This window comes from Clarias gariepinus, chromosome 6 (assembly GCF_024256425.1).
Source record: "Clarias gariepinus isolate MV-2021 ecotype Netherlands chromosome 6, CGAR_prim_01v2, whole genome shotgun sequence".
NCBI lineage: Eukaryota > Metazoa > Chordata > Actinopteri > Siluriformes > Clariidae > Clarias > Clarias gariepinus.
Window position 1 is genome coordinate 1,120,005 of NC_071105.1, and position 19,996 is coordinate 1,140,000.

The following is a 19,996-nucleotide window of genomic DNA, read 5'->3' on the forward strand; positions in this document are numbered from 1 at the left end:
CAGATCAATGTATGTTCAGTTTAGTTAAGTTTAGTTTGTCTCATATATTCCCTTAACTGTGGGGCTAATAACAAGCAGTAACTTGAGCAGTTATGTGCCACTATGAGATAAAACATGGGTTGTTAGAGCAAAAATGTCCACAGTCTAAGGTAAGGGCGTGTAAAATACCTAAACTAAAAGTGCCATGTTATCCATAAAATCTAAATGTTGGAAGTGATGTGATGCGACTTTTGCTAACGCTGGTAGATAATATAATTATATCAGATCAGCATCTCGAATGTTCTACAGTTCATGTGTGTAAATAATTCCTCGTGCTCCCAAAGCCACTATCTTACTCTTACTCCTGGAATATGTCTGTGCCATCAGGGAAGAAGAAAACCTCCATAGATGCAATAACCTGGTGATTCAGTACATTCAGGTGTTCAGCTGACTTCATTTTACTCCCACATAACGTTACTGAGTCTAGACCTGAGCAACTGAAGCAACCCCAGATCATAACACTGTCTCCAGATCCTTGTACAGTGGACACTATGCATGATGGGAGCATCGCTTCATGCGCTTCCCTTCTTACCCTGACACGCCCATCACTCTGGAATAGGCTCGATCTGGACTCATCAGGTCACATGACCTTTTTATATCACTCCAAATTTAGTCTTTATGCTCCCTAGCAAACTAAAGTATTTTTTTTCCTGATTATTCTCACTAACAAGTGGTTTTCTTATGGGGACACAGCTGTTTAGTGCCAATCAAATAAGTTCTTTACACATTGTGTTTGTGTGGAAATGCTTTATTTTTACTATGAATTTGATTTCACCAGACATTTAAGTAACCTCCAATCCTTCCTGATTTTAATCATGCATTTTACAGTTTTTAACCCAATGTTAGTGGTTTCAGCAGTCTTTTTAGTTTTTTTTTTTGCTTGATGCAGGACAGTAATTTGACCCTTCTAAACAGAGGAACATCTTTCCATACAGGATATGTCTTCTGACATGGTTGTTTAAGAAATGAGATGCTCCTCACTGCATCAGTTAGGTTTAAAATAATGTATCCCTGCTGAATTGTATTAATCATTGCAGTAATTCTCCAATGGAAGTCTCTTAACTATTCGCTTAGGTAAATCCATGGGGTAAGTAACTTTTTTTTTTTACCTTTTTTCTACTTTATCATCTTACCCTTCAAATCTAACTGATTCCTCTTCTCCTTTTATCTTAAATTCACACACATACACAAACACACACACACACACACACACACACACACACACAGTGCCTGTGCACAAAAACAGAAACACTTATCTGTCGGTATACTTTTTAAACTTTTTTTTAAGATAAAGTGCAGGTTACTTTTTTAAATTTTTTCTTTAAATTTTGTATTAATTATTTTTATGTATTTGTTTTTTTGGGTTGTGGAATGAATAATTAGAATTTCCATTATTTCTTATGGGGAAATCTACTTTGATTTACGAGTGTTTTGAAATATGAGCCCGCTTCGAGAATGAATTATGCTCGTAATCCAAGGTGAAATGCATGAAGTATTAATCTGAATATGATTAGGTTCATTTGCACTGAACTAAGCAAACCTGGTGACATAACCTAATATAATAGCCGGTTGGAGGTTAACTAGGTTATTTATCAACTCACCACATCCTCCTGAGGGTAAAAAATAAGCTCAGTGATTAGTCTGTTTAGGGTTTCATATTTAACCAGGTACTCTGTGTGTGTGTGTGCAATAACTGATCTAAAGCCACCAAGCTGTGCTGCTATAAAGAGGAGAGAGGTAGGACACTGAGCACAGAGAGATCGGCCATGTTGTAGTGACGTCACTCCGTAAACTGAGAAAGAGCGGGTAGTGGAAAAGACTAACCAAGTTACAAGAAATTCAAGTTTGAAGGATGAATTACTGTGAAATTTAAAATTGTGAAAAAGAATAAGAGTGTAACTTACCTTGAGCTTTACAGCAGAACGCAGTTAACCACCTCAAATACACCCACAACGGATCAGATGGAACTGTGGGGGTAAAACCCTGTCAGAAATATTGGAATGTAAAGATGATTAGTAGAGTCGGAGAGCTCAGCTCATCAATCAGCAACACTGCAGCACGGCTTCTTCTGCTTCTGGGAATGTGTAGTGTACATGCGCACAGCGCCATCTGCTGGAGGACTAGTGCACTCGCATAAACAACAGGAGAAGACTCCACTCAGAATGCTTTGGTCTTTTTTTCTTCTCTTTAACTGTTTTTCACTTAGACTACTGACCATGTGTGTATTGTATGTATTTTGCCTAATGCAAATGTAAATAAATAAAAAAATACTATAAGTCAAATAAGAAAGGCACAATCTGAATTGGTCTTGTGCTTCCCCAATCTTCAGTATTTAACTTTTTTATTTATACATCTTTAATTATTTTATTAATAATTCATAAATCAATATTCTATGGCTGACGTTCCACAGAACCTAAGGCTAATAGAAAATGTTTATGTACATTGCATTTATAACTGCTTATTAAACACTTAAAAATAAATATTGTGTGGCTGATTTTTTTTTAATATTGTTTAAAATATTTTTTTATGAACCTTGATGTGGTGAAACTTAAAACTAAAAAAAACTTTTATGTAACCATTTATAAGAAGAGTCTCAGAGGACGGCGCTTCAGTGTTAGTCAGCAAGTTTCCCAATTCAGGAGACATGCTTCATTATTGTCTAATGAAGTTGAGAGGAATAGACTGGTGAAATCGCAAATGTTTAGAATATAACCCATATATTATTACAGATGGTTACAGTAAATCTGCGCACGGATGTTGATTATACCAGTTGAGAGACGCACACTGAGACCGAGCATGGGAGACGATTACCCACAATTCTGCAGCATGAGAGAGTTGGCGCAGTTGTGATCATGTGACATTTGGTGTCAAAACAAGAAGCGCTAAATGATACTTGATGATACTTCTTAATAGTTCTTATAAAATCAAGTTAAAATGTAATAAATTTTTTGCCCATCTTGTGGAACAATCGCAAACCGGGTTACTCGCAATCCGAGGTCCCACTGAAACTTCACCCACCAAAGTAAAATAAAAAATCATTACTGATTAAAACTTGCCTGAAACCTCGAGAAAAGTCTATAAAATTGATGTGCAGAAGGCAGGTGCAGGGAACAAACCCAAATTTCAATTATTAGTGCAAATAAATTTCCTCTCATTACAATTTAACTATGGGACTTTTACATAAGTTAAAAAAAAGGTCTTAGGAAACCCATGTTTTTTCTTTGTACAAACTTGTCATACATGTTTACAGCTTCAATATTAATTCAATACAAAAACATTTCTGATTTTCAAACATTAGTTTTTCAGAAAAACCTTTCAATCTTACAGGGAAATATCTGTAGGTCAGAAAACAAAGCAGCAAATTATGTAAAATATATATTTTTTTACTTTTCGGACCACAAAAAAAGGTTTTGCTGTATGAAAAAAGAAGCAGGTGTGAAAGGCCTCAGAAGGACTGTGGCTGGTTCATTACCTAAAACTTCATACACACTGTTTCAGAGATTACAGGGTGAGTGAAAATGAACCAGGCAATATTTAATGGCCACAGAACTTGTAGCACAGTATCACTGGAGCACCACCCCATGTTGCACCACCCTAGTTTGCTCTTACTGTGTGTGTGTAGTTCAACCAGTAGCACAAGGGGAACCTAAAACCTTGGTGGATTTAGTGTTAATATTCTGACTGATCAGTGCATTAGATTTAAATATACTGCCTCATAAACGGTGGTCTAATAGTTGCTCCCAAATCATTCGCATGACTCTGTAATGTGGTCCAAAATAAGAAATTTAAATAAATCTAGCTATCTAACACACTTCATTGCAGCATGTCCGTATTTGTGACTGCGTGAATACGTTTGTGTCGCTGAAAACTTCTTTGGTTCCTAAAACTTTTGCCACACTCTGCACAGTACAGTTTCTCTCCAGTGTGAGTGCGCTGGTGTTGTTGGAGGTTACTCCTTTCAGTAAAAGTCTTTCCGCATTCTAAGCACTGATACGGCTTCTCTCCCGTGTGTATACGCTGGTGTCTTATGAGATGACTGCTATCAGTAAAACCCTTCGAGCACTCCGAGCAGACATACGGCTTCTCTCCCGTGTGAATTCGCTGGTGTTTTATGAGATTATTACTCTTGGTGAAGCCCTTGCCACACTCTGAGCACTGATACCGCCGGTCACCTGTGTGCGCGCGCTGGTGTTGTTGGCATAAGCTGCTTTGTGTGAAACTCTTGCCGCAGTCTGAGCACTGATACGGCTTTTCTCCTGTGTGAGTACGCTGGTGTTGTTGGAGTGTTCTCAGGATGGTGAAACTCCGCCCACACTCCACACAGTGATAGGGTTTCTCTCCGGTGTGTATGCGCTGGTGGACTTTGAGATAGTGGTTTTGTTTAAAACTCTTGCCGCAGTTCAGACACTGATACAGCTTCCTTTGTTTCTGGATACACTGGTGTTTTTTGAGATTGCCCACCTTACTGTAACTTTTTCCACATCGTGGACACTGATGATGATTATGTTTTTGCATTTCTCTTTCAGAGGTGTCAGTGTGGAGAGGAGGTCTACTGGGGATCTCTTCAGGAACCAGAATTTCTGGTTTAATTTTTTCTGGCTTTACTAGTGGTGGAACTCCTGTGAAGAAACATACATAATATATAAAAGAAAAATTAACGTTTTAGCCATTTTAACAAATACTAGACACGTGGGGAAATTAATTCAGTAATGTATTTCCCAATGTATCGCCAACATATTTTTTAATTAGTGTTTATTTTACATATGTTTGCATTTGAGGTGGTAAAATTCTCAATAACCCTCCAATGTCCCTATTCTCCAGAGATCGCAAGTTCGATTTCCGGGTGATGCTGTAACCTCTCACAGCCGGAGGTCTAGAGACGGCTGATTGGCCGAGCTCTCTCAGAGGGGTGGGATGAGAGGTATTTAGAGCTCTCACATTAATCACAGCTCTACAGCCAATCAGGGGCGTCTGTAAGCTCACGCATGCGGAAGAAGCGGATAGCGTTTTCCTCCGAGTGTGCTACTCCGCCCCCAATGGTGCGTGAGCGAGCAGTTTGAAAAGATGCACTCAGCTGGCGTCACGTGGTTTAGAGAAAACGTGGGATAGTCCTTGGTGTGGTAGTAGTAGCCTTAATGTGGAAGCCCCCTAGTGACGGGGAGGAATTGGACACAACTAAATTAGGGAGAAAATCAGGGAAAAATCCCCCCAAAAAATAAAAATTAAATAACCCTCCAATGTAGGAGTGAATTATTTTCTAAAATCTGTTTAGCATTGTAACTCATTTTTTTTGAGAGTCAGAATATTTATAAAAAAATTATTGCAATACAAATTGAATCAGCACCTAATTACCATATCCTTATAATATCATATCAGGACGTCCCTGGTTGTCCCTAAAAAAATACACATTAATAAAATTGCTGAAATTTTCTCAAAAAGCTTTTCTGTCTAAAAACTGAACAGTAAAAGCATTCTGGTGCAAATGTAATCATATCAAAGTCAGATGACATTCTCACGCTTATATATATTAAATCCCTTGATCGCTGGATCTGTCACTGTGTCACGTCCTGTACGGCTGAAAAGTGTTAATATAAATTACAATATATGATGATTATGTGAGCAGTACCTGGTGATATTTGGTGAATGCTGGAGAGTTCTGTGGGGTCAAAATCCTCACATTTAATCTTTACTGAATTCATCCTAGAGGTTCTTACAGATGTGATTTACAACGTGTAGAGGAGAAAGAGGACAGCAGAGGACAGGGAGAGACTGAACAACTCATCCCTGGAAAAATAAAAAAATCACAAATTTGTTTGGCAATAATAACAATGTCCAGACTTTAGTCTGTCAAGGTTTAGCATTCTTAATCTAATCTCATACTAATGTGTCAATCATCTGCTATACTGTGACTCAAATAGTAACCAAAAGATTATGAGGTAATGTACTGCCAAACTGGCAGTTAAAATGAATTATATATTATGCTGTGTAATAGGGGTGCATCCAGATGCAGTGAAATGTGCATCATATGAATCTGTGATTAACATGGTGCATATGAGTATTACTGAGATTATTATCTAATGCAATTGCAGCAGTTGAACACCAGAGGTCACTGCACAATCCAAAGGAGTAAAACTGTAGATGGCTCGAGATCACACTTCACACTGTCTAACATTATACAGTCACGTGATCCTGTTATAAAAGTTATATCTATGAAAATTCAACATTTTCAACATCGTTTAGATTATTTAACGTAGGACTGAGCCACTGTTAGCCGAGTGTAACTTACCTTGAGCTTTACAGCAGAACGCAGTTAACCACCTCAAATACACCCACAACGGATCAGATGGAACTGTGGGGGTAAAACCCTGTCAGAAATATTGGAATGTAAAGATGATTAGTAGAGTCGGAGAGCTCAGCTCATCAATCAGCAACACTGCAGCACGGCTTCTTCTGCTTCTGGGAATGTGTGGAGGAACGAGACCGAAACGCTCACAGCGACACCTACTGGAGGATCAGGGCATGGTATGTTTTTACAGACAAACTACAGCAGGGCTAGCTTCTGCACACACACTTATACGGAAAAAAAAAATATTTGAAAATGTTGTTTTCAAATTATTGAAGTCAGGTATTGCAATTCAATTCAATTTTATTTGTATAGCGCTTTTAACGATTTACATCATCACAAAGCAGCTTTACACAATTACAAGAATTAAGTTTGTATGAAATGTTAATGTGTATGAATCAAAATGATATGATTGTCCCTGATTGTCCCTGATGAGCAAGCCTAGGACGACGGCGACAGTGGCAAGGAAAAACTCCCTGAGATGGTAATAGGAAGAAACCTTGAGAGGAACCAGACTCAACAGGGAACCCATCCTCATCTGGGTGAAACAGAAAGCAGGGATTGATGTGCATAATAATATGCGAGACTGGAAGTTCAATTAGCCCCTTATCCCCAGTGAAGGGCAATCTTAATGCTTCAGCATACCAAGACATCTTGGTTGTGTTGTAGGAGAAGGAGGGAAGGTTAGCAAACCCCCTGACAGGGATGGATGAGTTTCTAATGGCCTGCAACACAGAAACAGTTAAGGCACTGCCACCTACTCTGTGACATCTCTAAGGAAGTTGGAGCTCAGAGGGTTAAGGCAACCTGAGAGCAATTTGGACAAACCATTGCAGCCTTGAACACACACACACACACACACTTTGGGCTTTATCTCTTTTTATATATATAACACTTGTGTAATTTGCACACTATGTTTGTTTATACAGTGTTTGTATTTTGAGACACTGTAAAAACACTGTGTCTGTTTCCTATATTGTAAATAAACTACTCACATCACATCAGAACCTAGAATACTTTACTCCCCTTGAAGCGAGAGAACTAATTTCACTCATCTCTTCTTTAAATTCATCAACCTGTATATTAGATCCTGTACCGACACATTTTCTCAAGCAGAACAGAACCCCTGTTGAAAATAATTTTTTGCTTCTTTTTTTTCACTCAGCATTGGGTATGTTTCCAAATCCTTTAAATTAGCATTTTTTAAACCGCTAGTTAAGAAACCTGATCTGGACCCTTGTAAGCTGTCCAATTACAGGCTGATATCAAACCTCCCCTTTATCTTTAAGATTCTGGTGCTCGATACTATAGTAGCACAGCAACTTTGTTCATATCTACGTAGAAATAGCATAAACAAACTGTATCCGTCAGGATTTAGGCCTCATCACAGCACAGAGACGGCACTCGTTAAAGTAGTAAATGACCTCCTAGTGGCCTCTGATCAGGGTTGCGTCACTATACTTCTGTTACTCGACCTCAGTGCAGCTTTTGACACTATTGATCATAGTATTCTCCTTCACAGATTAGAAAATGTAGTAGGAATTGAGCAACATGTGCAGGACATAAGAGACTTCCTTCTGCTTAATCCTAATAAGACAGAAGTTCTAGTCATAGGACCACAAGCAGCTAGAAGTAAGCTTTCTCATCACACTGTAACTTTAGATGGCGTTTCTGTTCCATCAAGTGCAATAGTGAAAGACCTCGGTTTGATTATAGATTCCAGCTTTTTATTTGAAGCTCATGTAGATAATATTACCAGGATAGCATTCTTTCATCTCAGAAATATTGCCAAGAAAAGAAATATATTGTCACTAAATGATGCTGAAAAAGTAGTTCATACTTTTAAAAACCTCTAGGTTGGACTATTGTAACGCCTTACTGTCTGGTTGTTCAACTAGGTGTATAAAGAAGCTTCAGTTAGTCCACAATGCAGCAGCACATCACCCCTATCTCATTCACACTTCATTGGCTCCCTGTGAAATTTCAGATCGATTTTAAAATACTACTCTTGACATATAAAGCATTAAATGGTCTCGCACCGCAGTATCTGAGTGAACTGCTAGTGTCTTATGATCCACCACGCCTACTTCAATCAAAGGATGCAGGCTGCTTGTCAGTACCGCATATTATGAAAACTAATGCAAGGACAAGAGCTTTTTTTTTTTTTTTTTTTTAAAAAAAACAAAGTTATGAAATAGTCTTCCAATTAATGCTCGGGACTCAGACACAGTCTCAGTGTTTAAGTCTAGGCTAAAAACCTATTTATTTACCCAAGCATTTTTGTAAATAGATTTGCCTTAGGTTAAGGAGCAGATCTGTAGTATTACGGTGAACTGGTATGTTTAGATGCTGTTTTCCCCACTCTCATTGATCACTCAGGTTTGTTGACAGTGAAGTAATTGGTCGCTTTACATTTAAGGGGGCCCTCAAGTCTGTTTTTTCTTTCTGGCTCTCCTTTTTAGTTATATTGTCATAGTTAGTCCTGCCAGAGTCCCTGCTTGCACTCTACACTAAATATACATTCACTTTATACATCGTTTGACTGTTACCATACCTAACTGCCATGTCTCCTTTTTTTCTGCCATCTCCTCTTATCTCTTTTCTCCTCTCTCCCCTCCCTCTACCTGTCTCTCTGTCGAGCTATACATGTCGCTCCTGAGCTGCCAGTGATCCAGACCCCTCTGCCCGCTGGAGCTGTCTGACTCATCCTGGAGTCCCGCTTCTGGTTGAAGATCTCATCGCATGGATGCCCCCGTGTGGTCTGCCTGGGATGCGTGTGGTGACTGGGGACGGTTCCACTTTTCCATGAAGATGGTCCTGTCCTCGGCTGATGCAGACAGCTGTTCTCTGAGGACTTTTGACTTCAGGACTGGAGTTTCCTACAGTCTACCTGAGCTTCCAATAACGAACTGAACTCAGTTTTAACTTAAACACATCTCCTGTTATTCTGAACTTCTACTCTCACATTCCAGTATGATGCAGATCAATCCCTGTTATCCGTTTCACCCAGATGAGGATGGGTTCCCTGTTGAGTCTGGTGCCTCTTAAGGTTTTTTTCTATTAAAGAAAAAAACGCCCTGAGATGGTAATAGGAAGAAACCTCAAGAGAAACCAGACTCAACAGGGAACCCATCCTTATTTGGGTAAATAGAGAGCAGGAATTGATCTGCATTCATACTGTGTGTTAGGTGGCAGACAGTTCAGTATAACAGCTGATGTCAATTTCAACATGGAATCCAGGTAGTTATTGAAGGCCCAGGCAGACTTGTAGAAAATTCCAGTCCTGAACTATTGAGCTACTGCAGTCAAGTCAAGTCCTCAGAGAAACAGCTGTCAACATCCGTCAAGGCCAGAACCATCTTCATGGTAGAGTGAAACCATCCCCAGACACCAGAAACATCCCAAAAAGACACACAGAGCATCCATGTGATGAGATCACCAACCAGAAGCAGGGCACCAGGATGGGTCAGACAGGTCCGGAGGGCAGAGGGAGTCTGGATCACTGGCAGCTCAGGAACGACATGTGTGGCTCGACAGAGAGAGGGGAAAAGAGAGAACAGGAGAGGGGAGAGCAGAAGAGGAGAGATAATAGTTGGGTATGGTCACAGTCAAATAATGTATAATGTGAATGTATATTTACTGAGTGCAAGCAGAGACTCCGGCAGGACTAACTATAACAGCATAACTAAAAGGGAGGAGCCAGAAGGAAACACAAACATGAGGGGGAACTGAGATGTAAAGCAACCAATCACCTCACCGTCAACAAACCTGAGTGATCAATGAGAGTGAGGAAGACAGCATCCAAACATACCAGTTCACCATAATACTCTACGTCCATGAGTCCCCCAGATCTGCTCCTTTACCTAAGGCAAATCTATTTATAAAAATGCTTGGCTAAATAAATAGGTTTTTAGCCTGGACTTAAACACTGAGACTGTGTCTGAGTCCCGAACGTTAATTGGAAGGCTATTCCATAACTTTGGGGCTTTGTAAGAAAAATTTTCCTAATATGAAAGTTTTCCTAATATAGAAAGAAAGTTTTCCTAATATGGCGCCCTCGTTTTGCCAGGCAGTGTATTAAATAATTATTCAGCAAGCTTAAAGATTTCTATTAATGTGCAAGCCCGTGCCTTTTCTCTTTACTTGTCAGAAGTTCTTTTATACACTTGCAAATATTAACCTCTTATTCTGGCTTGTCAAGTCTTTGCTAGAATTTTTTTTAATAATCACACTAATTACACACTCCTACTGCACCGAATTCATGCAGAAGAACAGCTGAGTATATAGGAACAAAATATTTTATTATACAAAAGACATACACGGCATACAGAAAGCAACAGAGATAATAGTCCTTACATATCAAATAACTGTCACAGTTTCTAAACCTACTCGAAATGTCATCAATGTTACGTCCTTTTTTTTTCAGGTACAACATACCAAAAATACATTGCTGCATTATTCTTTTGTCTAATCTACAACATGGTTGCATACTTTAACATGCTTAACATCAGAAATAGGCCCCAAAAAATCCAATCTCAACCCCCGCATCCCCGCAAATGCTCAACACATTTTAAATTATACATTTAAATGTATTAATGTTTTACATTAAATGCAATTCACATACGTACATACAAATATGAAATGGCCAAATAACATACATAAAAAAATAAATAAATAAGACAGGAGTGAGTTACCCAAATGTAAGTTACGTAACTCAGTACTCAGATTCTAACTTCAGTTAAAGACAAAACAAAAGTAACATAGCTTTGCTATGGATGACCATTTTAACAGTTATCTGAGAGAAAAAAAGCACATGATTATTGTTTATTAAGTTCTATAAAGTTCTCGGCAGCAGCAGGACATCATCGGTCCGCTCCAAATGTGCAGTAAAAGGTGCAAGGAACAAACCCAAATTTCAATCATAAAAACAATCTGTACATCTGTACTGTATATGTACAGTTATTACATGTCTAATCTTTGAAATTTACGTAAATTATAAAAAACAATTACATACTGTATATACATCCAGATTATATTTGGATGTAGTGACATTTCTTATCATCCAATTAGTGTTCAAAAATAATTTAGGATAAACCTAGCTACACTTTTCCAAGGGTAACAGCAGCGTGTCCTTATTTTACTTCCTGAATAAGTTTTGTCCCTGAAAAGTTCTTTGTGTCCTTAAACTATTGTCACAGTCAGTATGGTTTCACTAGGGTGAATGCGCTGGTGCTGTTTCAGATGACTTTTCTGATTGAAACTCTTTCCACATTGCACACATTGATACGGCTTCTCTCCGGTGTGAATACGTTGGTGGTTAACGAGATGCCCGCTTTCTGTAAAACACTTCCCACACTGTGAGCAGTAATAAGGCCTCTCTCCTGTGTGAATGCGCTGGTGTTGTTGGAGGTGACCCCTCTGGTTAAAACTCTTCCCGCAGTCTGAGCACCGATACGGCTTCTCACCTGTGTGAATGCGCTGGTGGTTTACGAGAGTCCCTCTCTCAGTAAAACTCTTCCCGCACAGTAAGCACTGATGCGGCTTCTCTCCTGTGTGAATGCGCTGGTGTTGCTGGAATTTACTCCTTTGTGTAAAACTTTTCCCACAATGTGAGCACTGATATGGTTTCTCCCCAGTGTGAATAAGATGGTGCTGTTTTAGACTGCTGTATTCAACAAAACTCTTTCCGCACTCCGAGCACTGATGCGGCTTTTCTCCTTTGTGCATCCGCTGGTGTCGTTTAAAAGTACTCTGATTAGTAAAACTCTTCCCACACTCTGGGCAGTTATACAGTTTCTCTCCGTTATGAATGCGATTGTGCTCTTGTAGTGCGTCCTTGCGCTTGAAAGCCTTTCCACATTCCATACACCGATGCGGTCGCTCTCCTGTGTGACTATGCTGGTGTATTATCAGATTATGGTTATCAGCAAAACTCTTCCCGCAGTGTGAGCACTGATACGGCTTCTCCCCTGTGTGAACGCGCTGATGTCTTTGCAGAGTATACCTCTGTGCAAAACTCATGCCACAGTCTGAGCACTGATACGACTTCTTGCCTGTGTGAACAAGCTGGTGTTTTTTAAGATTACCCTTTCGGCTAAAACTCATACCGCACTCCGAGCACTGATGCGGCTTCTCACCTGCGTGAACGTGCTGGTGTCTTCGAAGATTAGTCTTTTTACTAAAACATTTCCCACAATGTAGACACTGATAAACTTGCTCATGCACTCGACCATCAGAGGTGCTAGTGTAGAAAGTACCAGGTGAATATCGGTCAGTACTGGAGCTCTCTGTTGGCTCCAGAATCTCAACCGTAATCTCATCTGGTTTCACCACCAATGCGCCTGTGGATATAAAATATAAAGGAAAGCATACAACAGAAAACAAAACAATACTCATTATGAGTAATTAAGGAATGAGGAAATTATGAAACACAATAAAACACTGGTTCCATTATTTTAACAAGTACTGAAATTCAGTAATGACTTATCGTAGCGTTTACCATGTGGGACCCATCCCTAACATTAAAGTGTCCCTATTATGCCATTTTAAAGGTTGCTAATATCGCTTAATGAGTCTCTTAAAACAGGTTTACATGTATGCAAGGTCAAAAAACACTTTAGTGTTCTCTAAAAATAGATTTAATTTTACCCCATTTCTAAATGATTCATAAACGACTCGTGTAAAGCAGTTCGGGGAATCAGTCTGTCTAAACCCCTCCTTTCCGTGAGCCCTCACTGCTGTGATTGGTCAGATGGCGCGGTCCTTTATGATTGGTCTACCGCTACAGCGCGTGTCGAAAAACGAAACGCCCATTACCATAACTAAATGACAGCTCTAGAGACCCGTCAATACATAGAAAAGATGGCGTCGGTTTTACCCTATCAATTCGAGCCGGAATCTGACGATGAAATGGTTTTGCAAGCACGACTGGAGCAGGAAGTTTCTCACTGGTAAGCGCAGAATACAGCGTCTTCTTGAAATGATGTAACGTTAATCCACGTGGAAATTGTACTGTTTGTGGGCGGGCAAGTTGTTCGCAATGTAGAACGTGTGCGGACATTATGCAAATATGTTACTTAGTGACGTGGATCCGTAACAGAAAAAGATTTGAATTACTAACAACTCGTTTAGGCGAATGTGAGCCGATTTTATTTTTAATAGACAAAAACTTCATTTATCGTGCACTGTCGACGTCACAACTTTGCAGATAGTTTATGTTCACATACAGATACATGACACACTGAATGAAAGATCATATTTGAAAACGCATAATAGGGGCAATTTAAACACCATTTCCCCCCATAAAACTGAGGTTTCAGCACTATCCATTTCATAACCCAATTCCAGTCATTTCAGCAATCCCTGTAGTTGTTTTCTATGCAAAATGCAGGCAAATAATTTGACTTTTGTAATGGCGACCTTTTGACCATTAACACCTGCATTAACTATGGCTCAAAATTATTTGTATATATATTAAATATTATGTTATTGTCATGTTGTCCAGACTGACAACATGACAATAACATTAAGACACCTAAATAATTTTAAGTGCAGGAAGTTGCTCCATGTTCGACTGCAAGAGGAACAAACCACAGCCACCCTCCTCCCATCATTTAAGCTTGCAATAAAGTTAAGAAACTCCCATTCAAAACCTCCACCACTGGACTACCACTGGACCGAAGATTATCAAGGATGGCATGAACTAGATCTGTGAACATGTGTGTGACCTTAAGTGAGCTATAGCCCTTGTGAAGTGAGAACAGTAAAATGTTCTTTCAGTATTCAGTCCCTCTCAGTTTTTTCCCCATTTTATACCTTTTTTTTGCAGAATTTCATATTGGAATTAAAATGCAATTGACTGGGTTTATATGACATGAATCTACACTAAATACTTCACAACACTAAAGTGATGAGGAAAATAGTTTGCTGTTTGATGTTGTAATCTAAGTCAATTCAGTAGAATTTATTTTACAATTAAAGGGGTTCCTGGTGACAAATGATTACACACCCTAAAAACAGTTTATGTCCAAGATACCCTGTCTCCAGTCTATAGTCTGAACTGGATACTGATCACCTGGAAGAAAAAAGTACCGATTTATTATCCCACTATTTTGTGTCACCCAGAAGAGAATGTGTTCCTTTTTAAGTCTCTTTCCTCTTAAGCTTCAGTGCTAATGCTGTTTCAGGACGTTGTTCCTCACCACTTTCACCAGCAATCTACACCCAGATTTCTGTAAAGCTGCTTTGTGACTATTATTTAAAATAAAATAAAATAAAATTAAATCACTATACACATATCTTTAAACCATCTATTCAAGCTCCCCAGACTGTGAGTAGTGATGTTTTTTGTAGGGATGCACCGAAATGAAAATTCTGGGCCGAAAACGAAACCGAAATTTTTGGATGCACTTGGCCGAAAACCGATACCGAAACCGAAAATGGCTTCATTAAAAAACATGTTTAAAATATTTTCTTTTTGTTTGTATTAAAAAAATGTTGCATATTGCAACTTTGCTGTCCTCATCTGAAACTTTGAAGTGCTTCCAAACCGCCGACATACTCCGTGTTTGATGCGTAATGACAGCGCGAACGAGACGGGAGGATGGGAGAGGCGTGGCAACAATTTCGGCTTTTATTTTCGGCGCTTTCTTACGTTTCGGCCGAAACCGATAATGCTATTTCGGCCGAAAATTTTCGGCGGCCGAAATTTCGGTGCATCCCTAGTTTTTTGTGTTTCTTTCTGACAAATTTGTTGTTGGTGAAGGAAGTACCTGATGATACTTGGTGAGTACTGGAGATCTCTGTGGGTTCCACATTCTCAAATTTAATCTCGTCTGGATTAATCATTGTTGAGTCTCTTTATCTTCCTGCAGAGGTAAATTCAAGACCTGTAGGAAAGGGGACAGCAGAGGAAGAGGAAACAACATTTACTTTGGAAATAAGGAAATAAATGTAAAATCTTCCAAAACTAACATCTTTTTCTGAGCCAAATGCTGAAAATAGCTCATTTCTCTCCCATACGGTTACAAAGACATGACTCTGTAAACTGCCTGTGATTCAGGGTGTAAGTGGAGTGGCTTGGGTCACTCGCTGCAGTTGCCCCTCCTCCTGCACATGAAACTCACAGACACAGAGAATGTCTTTGAAGTAAAAAGCTCAATATGACGGCACTCCTGTGCGAATATTACTCATGTCAGCGAAAGCTGAGTTGCAAGAGCTTTGCTTCTTGGATTGTTCGAGAGAGGAGACTGTATTACGTGCGATGTTAAGCTTCATGTGTGTATTTCAAAACTGAGAGCAGAATGGCAGTTTTCCAACTCTACAAACCACATTAAAGTCTTTGGAGTGATTTCTGCATGGATTTCATTCATTTCTGAAGAAGCGAGAACAGTAGAGTTCTTGAGCCCTTGGATGTCTCTCAGGAGGTACTCTGTGGAAATTTTAAGTAGAAGATTTAACACCAACATGTCAAAAACAATACAACACAGGGGGAAAAAACACAGTCGCTGATTTGGAAAAGGATCACCCCCTCTTAAAATGACCTGTAACCTCAATCAGGTGAAGTTCATTACCTTCTCAGTGGCACACAAACCCATATGACTTTAACCTGTGATTAGCATGAAAAGCTGAAGGATGTTAGTCCCTTGGTAGTGCAACTGAAGCAAACTGTTTGTTTTCAGACATTTTGGTGTTATATCTTCACTTGGATGTAAAGAGTTGCACTGAGTAAATACAGCTGGATAAAATAAAAACTGAGTTCATCTGTATTTCAGGCTGCAAAGCAACAAAATGTGATTATTTTGATTATTTTTCTATACCCACTGTATTATGTTTTTGGTTTACATAAGCCTCCTCGTCAGCGCTAGAGACGATTATTTTATAGCCTAGATCTCCAGGGAAACCGGTCAGGAATGCAGCTTGTTTTATACTTACTCCTAAAAGTAGGACCAACATTCAATCATCACTTTGAGAATTTTTTACCATTTGGGAGTGATGTCATACTCTGAGCTGCTTACAGGCAGCTGGTACAGTACACACACACACACAGCTGGTACAGTACACACACACACACCACAGCTGGTACAGTACACACACACACAGAGCTGGTACAGTACACACACACACAGAGCTGGTACAGTACACACACACACAGCTGGTACAGTACACACACACACACACACACCACAGCTGGTACAGTACACACACACCACAGCTGGTACAGTACACACACACCACAGCTGGTACAGTACACACACACACACACAGCTGGTACAGTACACACACACACACACAGCTGGTACAGTACACACACACACACCACAGCTGGTACAGTACACACACACACACCACAGCTGGTACAGTACACACACACACACCACAGCTGGTACAGTACACACACACACACAGCTGGTACACACACACACACACACACACAGCTGGTACAGTACACACACACACACACAGCTGGTACAGTACACACACACACACCACAGCTGGTACAGTACACACACACACACCACAGCTGGTACAGTACACACACACACACCACAGCTGGTACAGTACACACACACACACAGCTGGTACACACACACACACACACAGCTGGTACAGTACACACACAGCTGGTACAGTACACACACAGCTGGTACAGTACACACACACACACACCACAGCTGGTACACACACACACACACACACACCACAGCTGGTACACACACACACACCACAGCTGGTACACACACACACACACACACACACCACAGCTGGTACACACACACACACACACACACCACAGCTGGTACACACACACACACACACACACACCACAGCTGGTACAGTACACACACACACACCACAGCTGGTACAGTACACACACACACACACCACAGCTGGTACAGTACACACACACACACAGCTGGTACAGTACACACACACCACAGCTGGTACACACACACACACACACACACACACCACAGCTGGTACACACACACACACACACACACCACAGCTGGTACACACACACACACACACACACCACAGCTGGTACACACACACACACACACACACACACACACCACAGCTGGTACACACACACACACCACAGCTGGTACACACACACACACACACACACACACACACACCACAGCTGGTACACACACACACACACACACACCACAGCTGGTACACACACACACACACCACAGCTGGTACACACACACACACACCACAGCTGGTACACACACACACACACACACACACACACACACCACAGCTGGTACACACACACACACACACACACCACAGCTGGTACACACACACACACACACACACACACACACCACAGCTGGTACACACACACACACCACAGCTGGGACACACACACACACACACACACACACACACACCACAGCTGGTACACACACACACACACACACACCACAGCTGGTACACACACACACACACACACACACCACAGCTGGTACACACACACACACACACACACCACAGCTGGTACACACACACACACACACACACACACACACACCACAGCTGGTACACACACACACACACACACACACACACCACAGCTGGTACACACACACACACACACACACACACCACAGCTGGTACACACACACACACACACACACACACCACAGCTGGTACACACACACACACACACACACACACCACAGCTGGTACACACACACACACACACACACACACCACAGCTGGTACACACACACACACACACACACCACAGCTGGTACACACCACAGCTGGTACACACACACACCACAGCTGGTACACACACACACCACAGCTGGTACACACACACACACACACCACAGCTGGTACACGAACACACACACACCACAGCTGGTACACGAACACACACACACACCACAGCTGGTACACACACACACACACACACCACAGCTGGTACACACACACACACACACACACCACAGCTGGTACACACACACACACACACCACAGCTGGTACAGTACACACACACCACAGCTGGTACAGTACACACACACACACACAGCTGGTACAGTACACACACACACACACAGCTGGTACAGTACACACACACACACCACAGCTGGTACAGTACACACACACACACCACAGCTGGTACAGTACACACACACACACCACAGCTGGTACAGTACACACACACACACCACAGCTGGTACAGTACACACACACACACAGCTGGTACACACACACACACACACAGCTGGTACAGTACACACACACACACACCACAGCTGGTACACACACACACACACACACACCACAGCTGGTACAGTACACACACACACACAGCTGGTACACACACACACACACACAGCTGGTACAGTACACACACACACACACCACAGCTGGTACACACACACACACACACACACCACAGCTGGTACACACACACACACACACCACAGCTGGTACACACACACACACACACACCACAGCTGGTACACACACACACACACACACCACAGCTGGTACACACACACACACACACACCACAGCTGGTACACACACACACACACACACCACAGCTGGTACACACACACACACACACACCACAGCTGGTACACACACACACACACACACACACACACACACCACAGCTGGTACACACACACACACACACACACCACAGCTGGTACACACACACACACACACACACCACAGCTGGTACACACACACACACACACACCACAGCTGGTACACACACACACACACACACCACAGCTGGTACACACACACACACACACACCACAGCTGGTACACACACACACACACACCACAGCTGGTACACACACACACACACACACACCACAGCTGGTACACACACACACACACACACACCACAGCTGGAACACACACACACACACACACACACCACAGCTGGTACACACACACACACACACACACCACAGCTGTTACACACACACACACACACACCACAGCTGGTACACACACACACACACACCACAGCTGGTACACACACACACACACACACCACAGCTGGTACACACACACACACACAACACAGCTGGTACACACACACACAGCTGGTACACACACACACACACACAGCTGGTACACAGCTGGTACACACACACACACACACACACACACAGCTGGTACACACACACACACACAGCTGGTACACACACACACACACAGCTGGTACACACACACACACACAGCTGGTACACACACACACACAGCTGGTACACACACACACACAGCTGGTACACACACACACACACACACAGCTGGTACACACACACACACACAGCTGGTACACACACACACACACACACACACACCACAGCTGGTACACACACACACACACACACACACCACAGCTGGTACACACACACACACACACACAGCTGGTACACACACACACACACACACACAGCTGGTACACACACACACCACAGCTGGTACACACACAGCTGGTACACACACAGCTGGTACACACACACACACAGCTGGTACACACACACACACAGCTGGTACACACACACACACAGCTGGTACACACACACACACAGCTGGTACACACACACACACAGCTGGTACAC

At 41.6% G+C, this 19,996-nt stretch overlaps 1 protein-coding gene and 1 non-coding gene across 2 annotated transcripts in view; one reads left to right on the plus strand and one right to left on the minus strand.

Annotated features, from left to right (window-relative positions):
• The window catches only part of LOC128526362 (zinc finger protein 850-like), a 46,054-nt gene that overhangs the window by 12,719 nt on the left and 13,339 nt on the right, over positions 1 to 19,996 (minus strand). Inside the window, exons 2-5 of the mRNA XM_053498153.1 lie at positions 15,154 to 15,249; positions 11,566 to 12,723; positions 6,326 to 6,388; positions 3,943 to 4,658 (exon numbers count right to left, since the gene is read on the minus strand). Of these exons, the coding sequence (XP_053354128.1) occupies positions 3,943 to 4,658; positions 6,326 to 6,388; positions 11,566 to 12,723; positions 15,154 to 15,229 (2,013 nt within the window). The 5' untranslated portion in view covers positions 15,230 to 15,249. The remainder of the gene's footprint in view (positions 1 to 3,942; positions 4,659 to 6,325; positions 6,389 to 11,565; positions 12,724 to 15,153; positions 15,250 to 19,996) is intronic.
• On the plus strand, positions 7,043 to 7,167 carry LOC128527281 (U6atac minor spliceosomal RNA). Its single transcript, XR_008360861.1, has one exon. It is a non-coding gene; the product is annotated as a U6atac minor spliceosomal RNA (small nuclear RNA).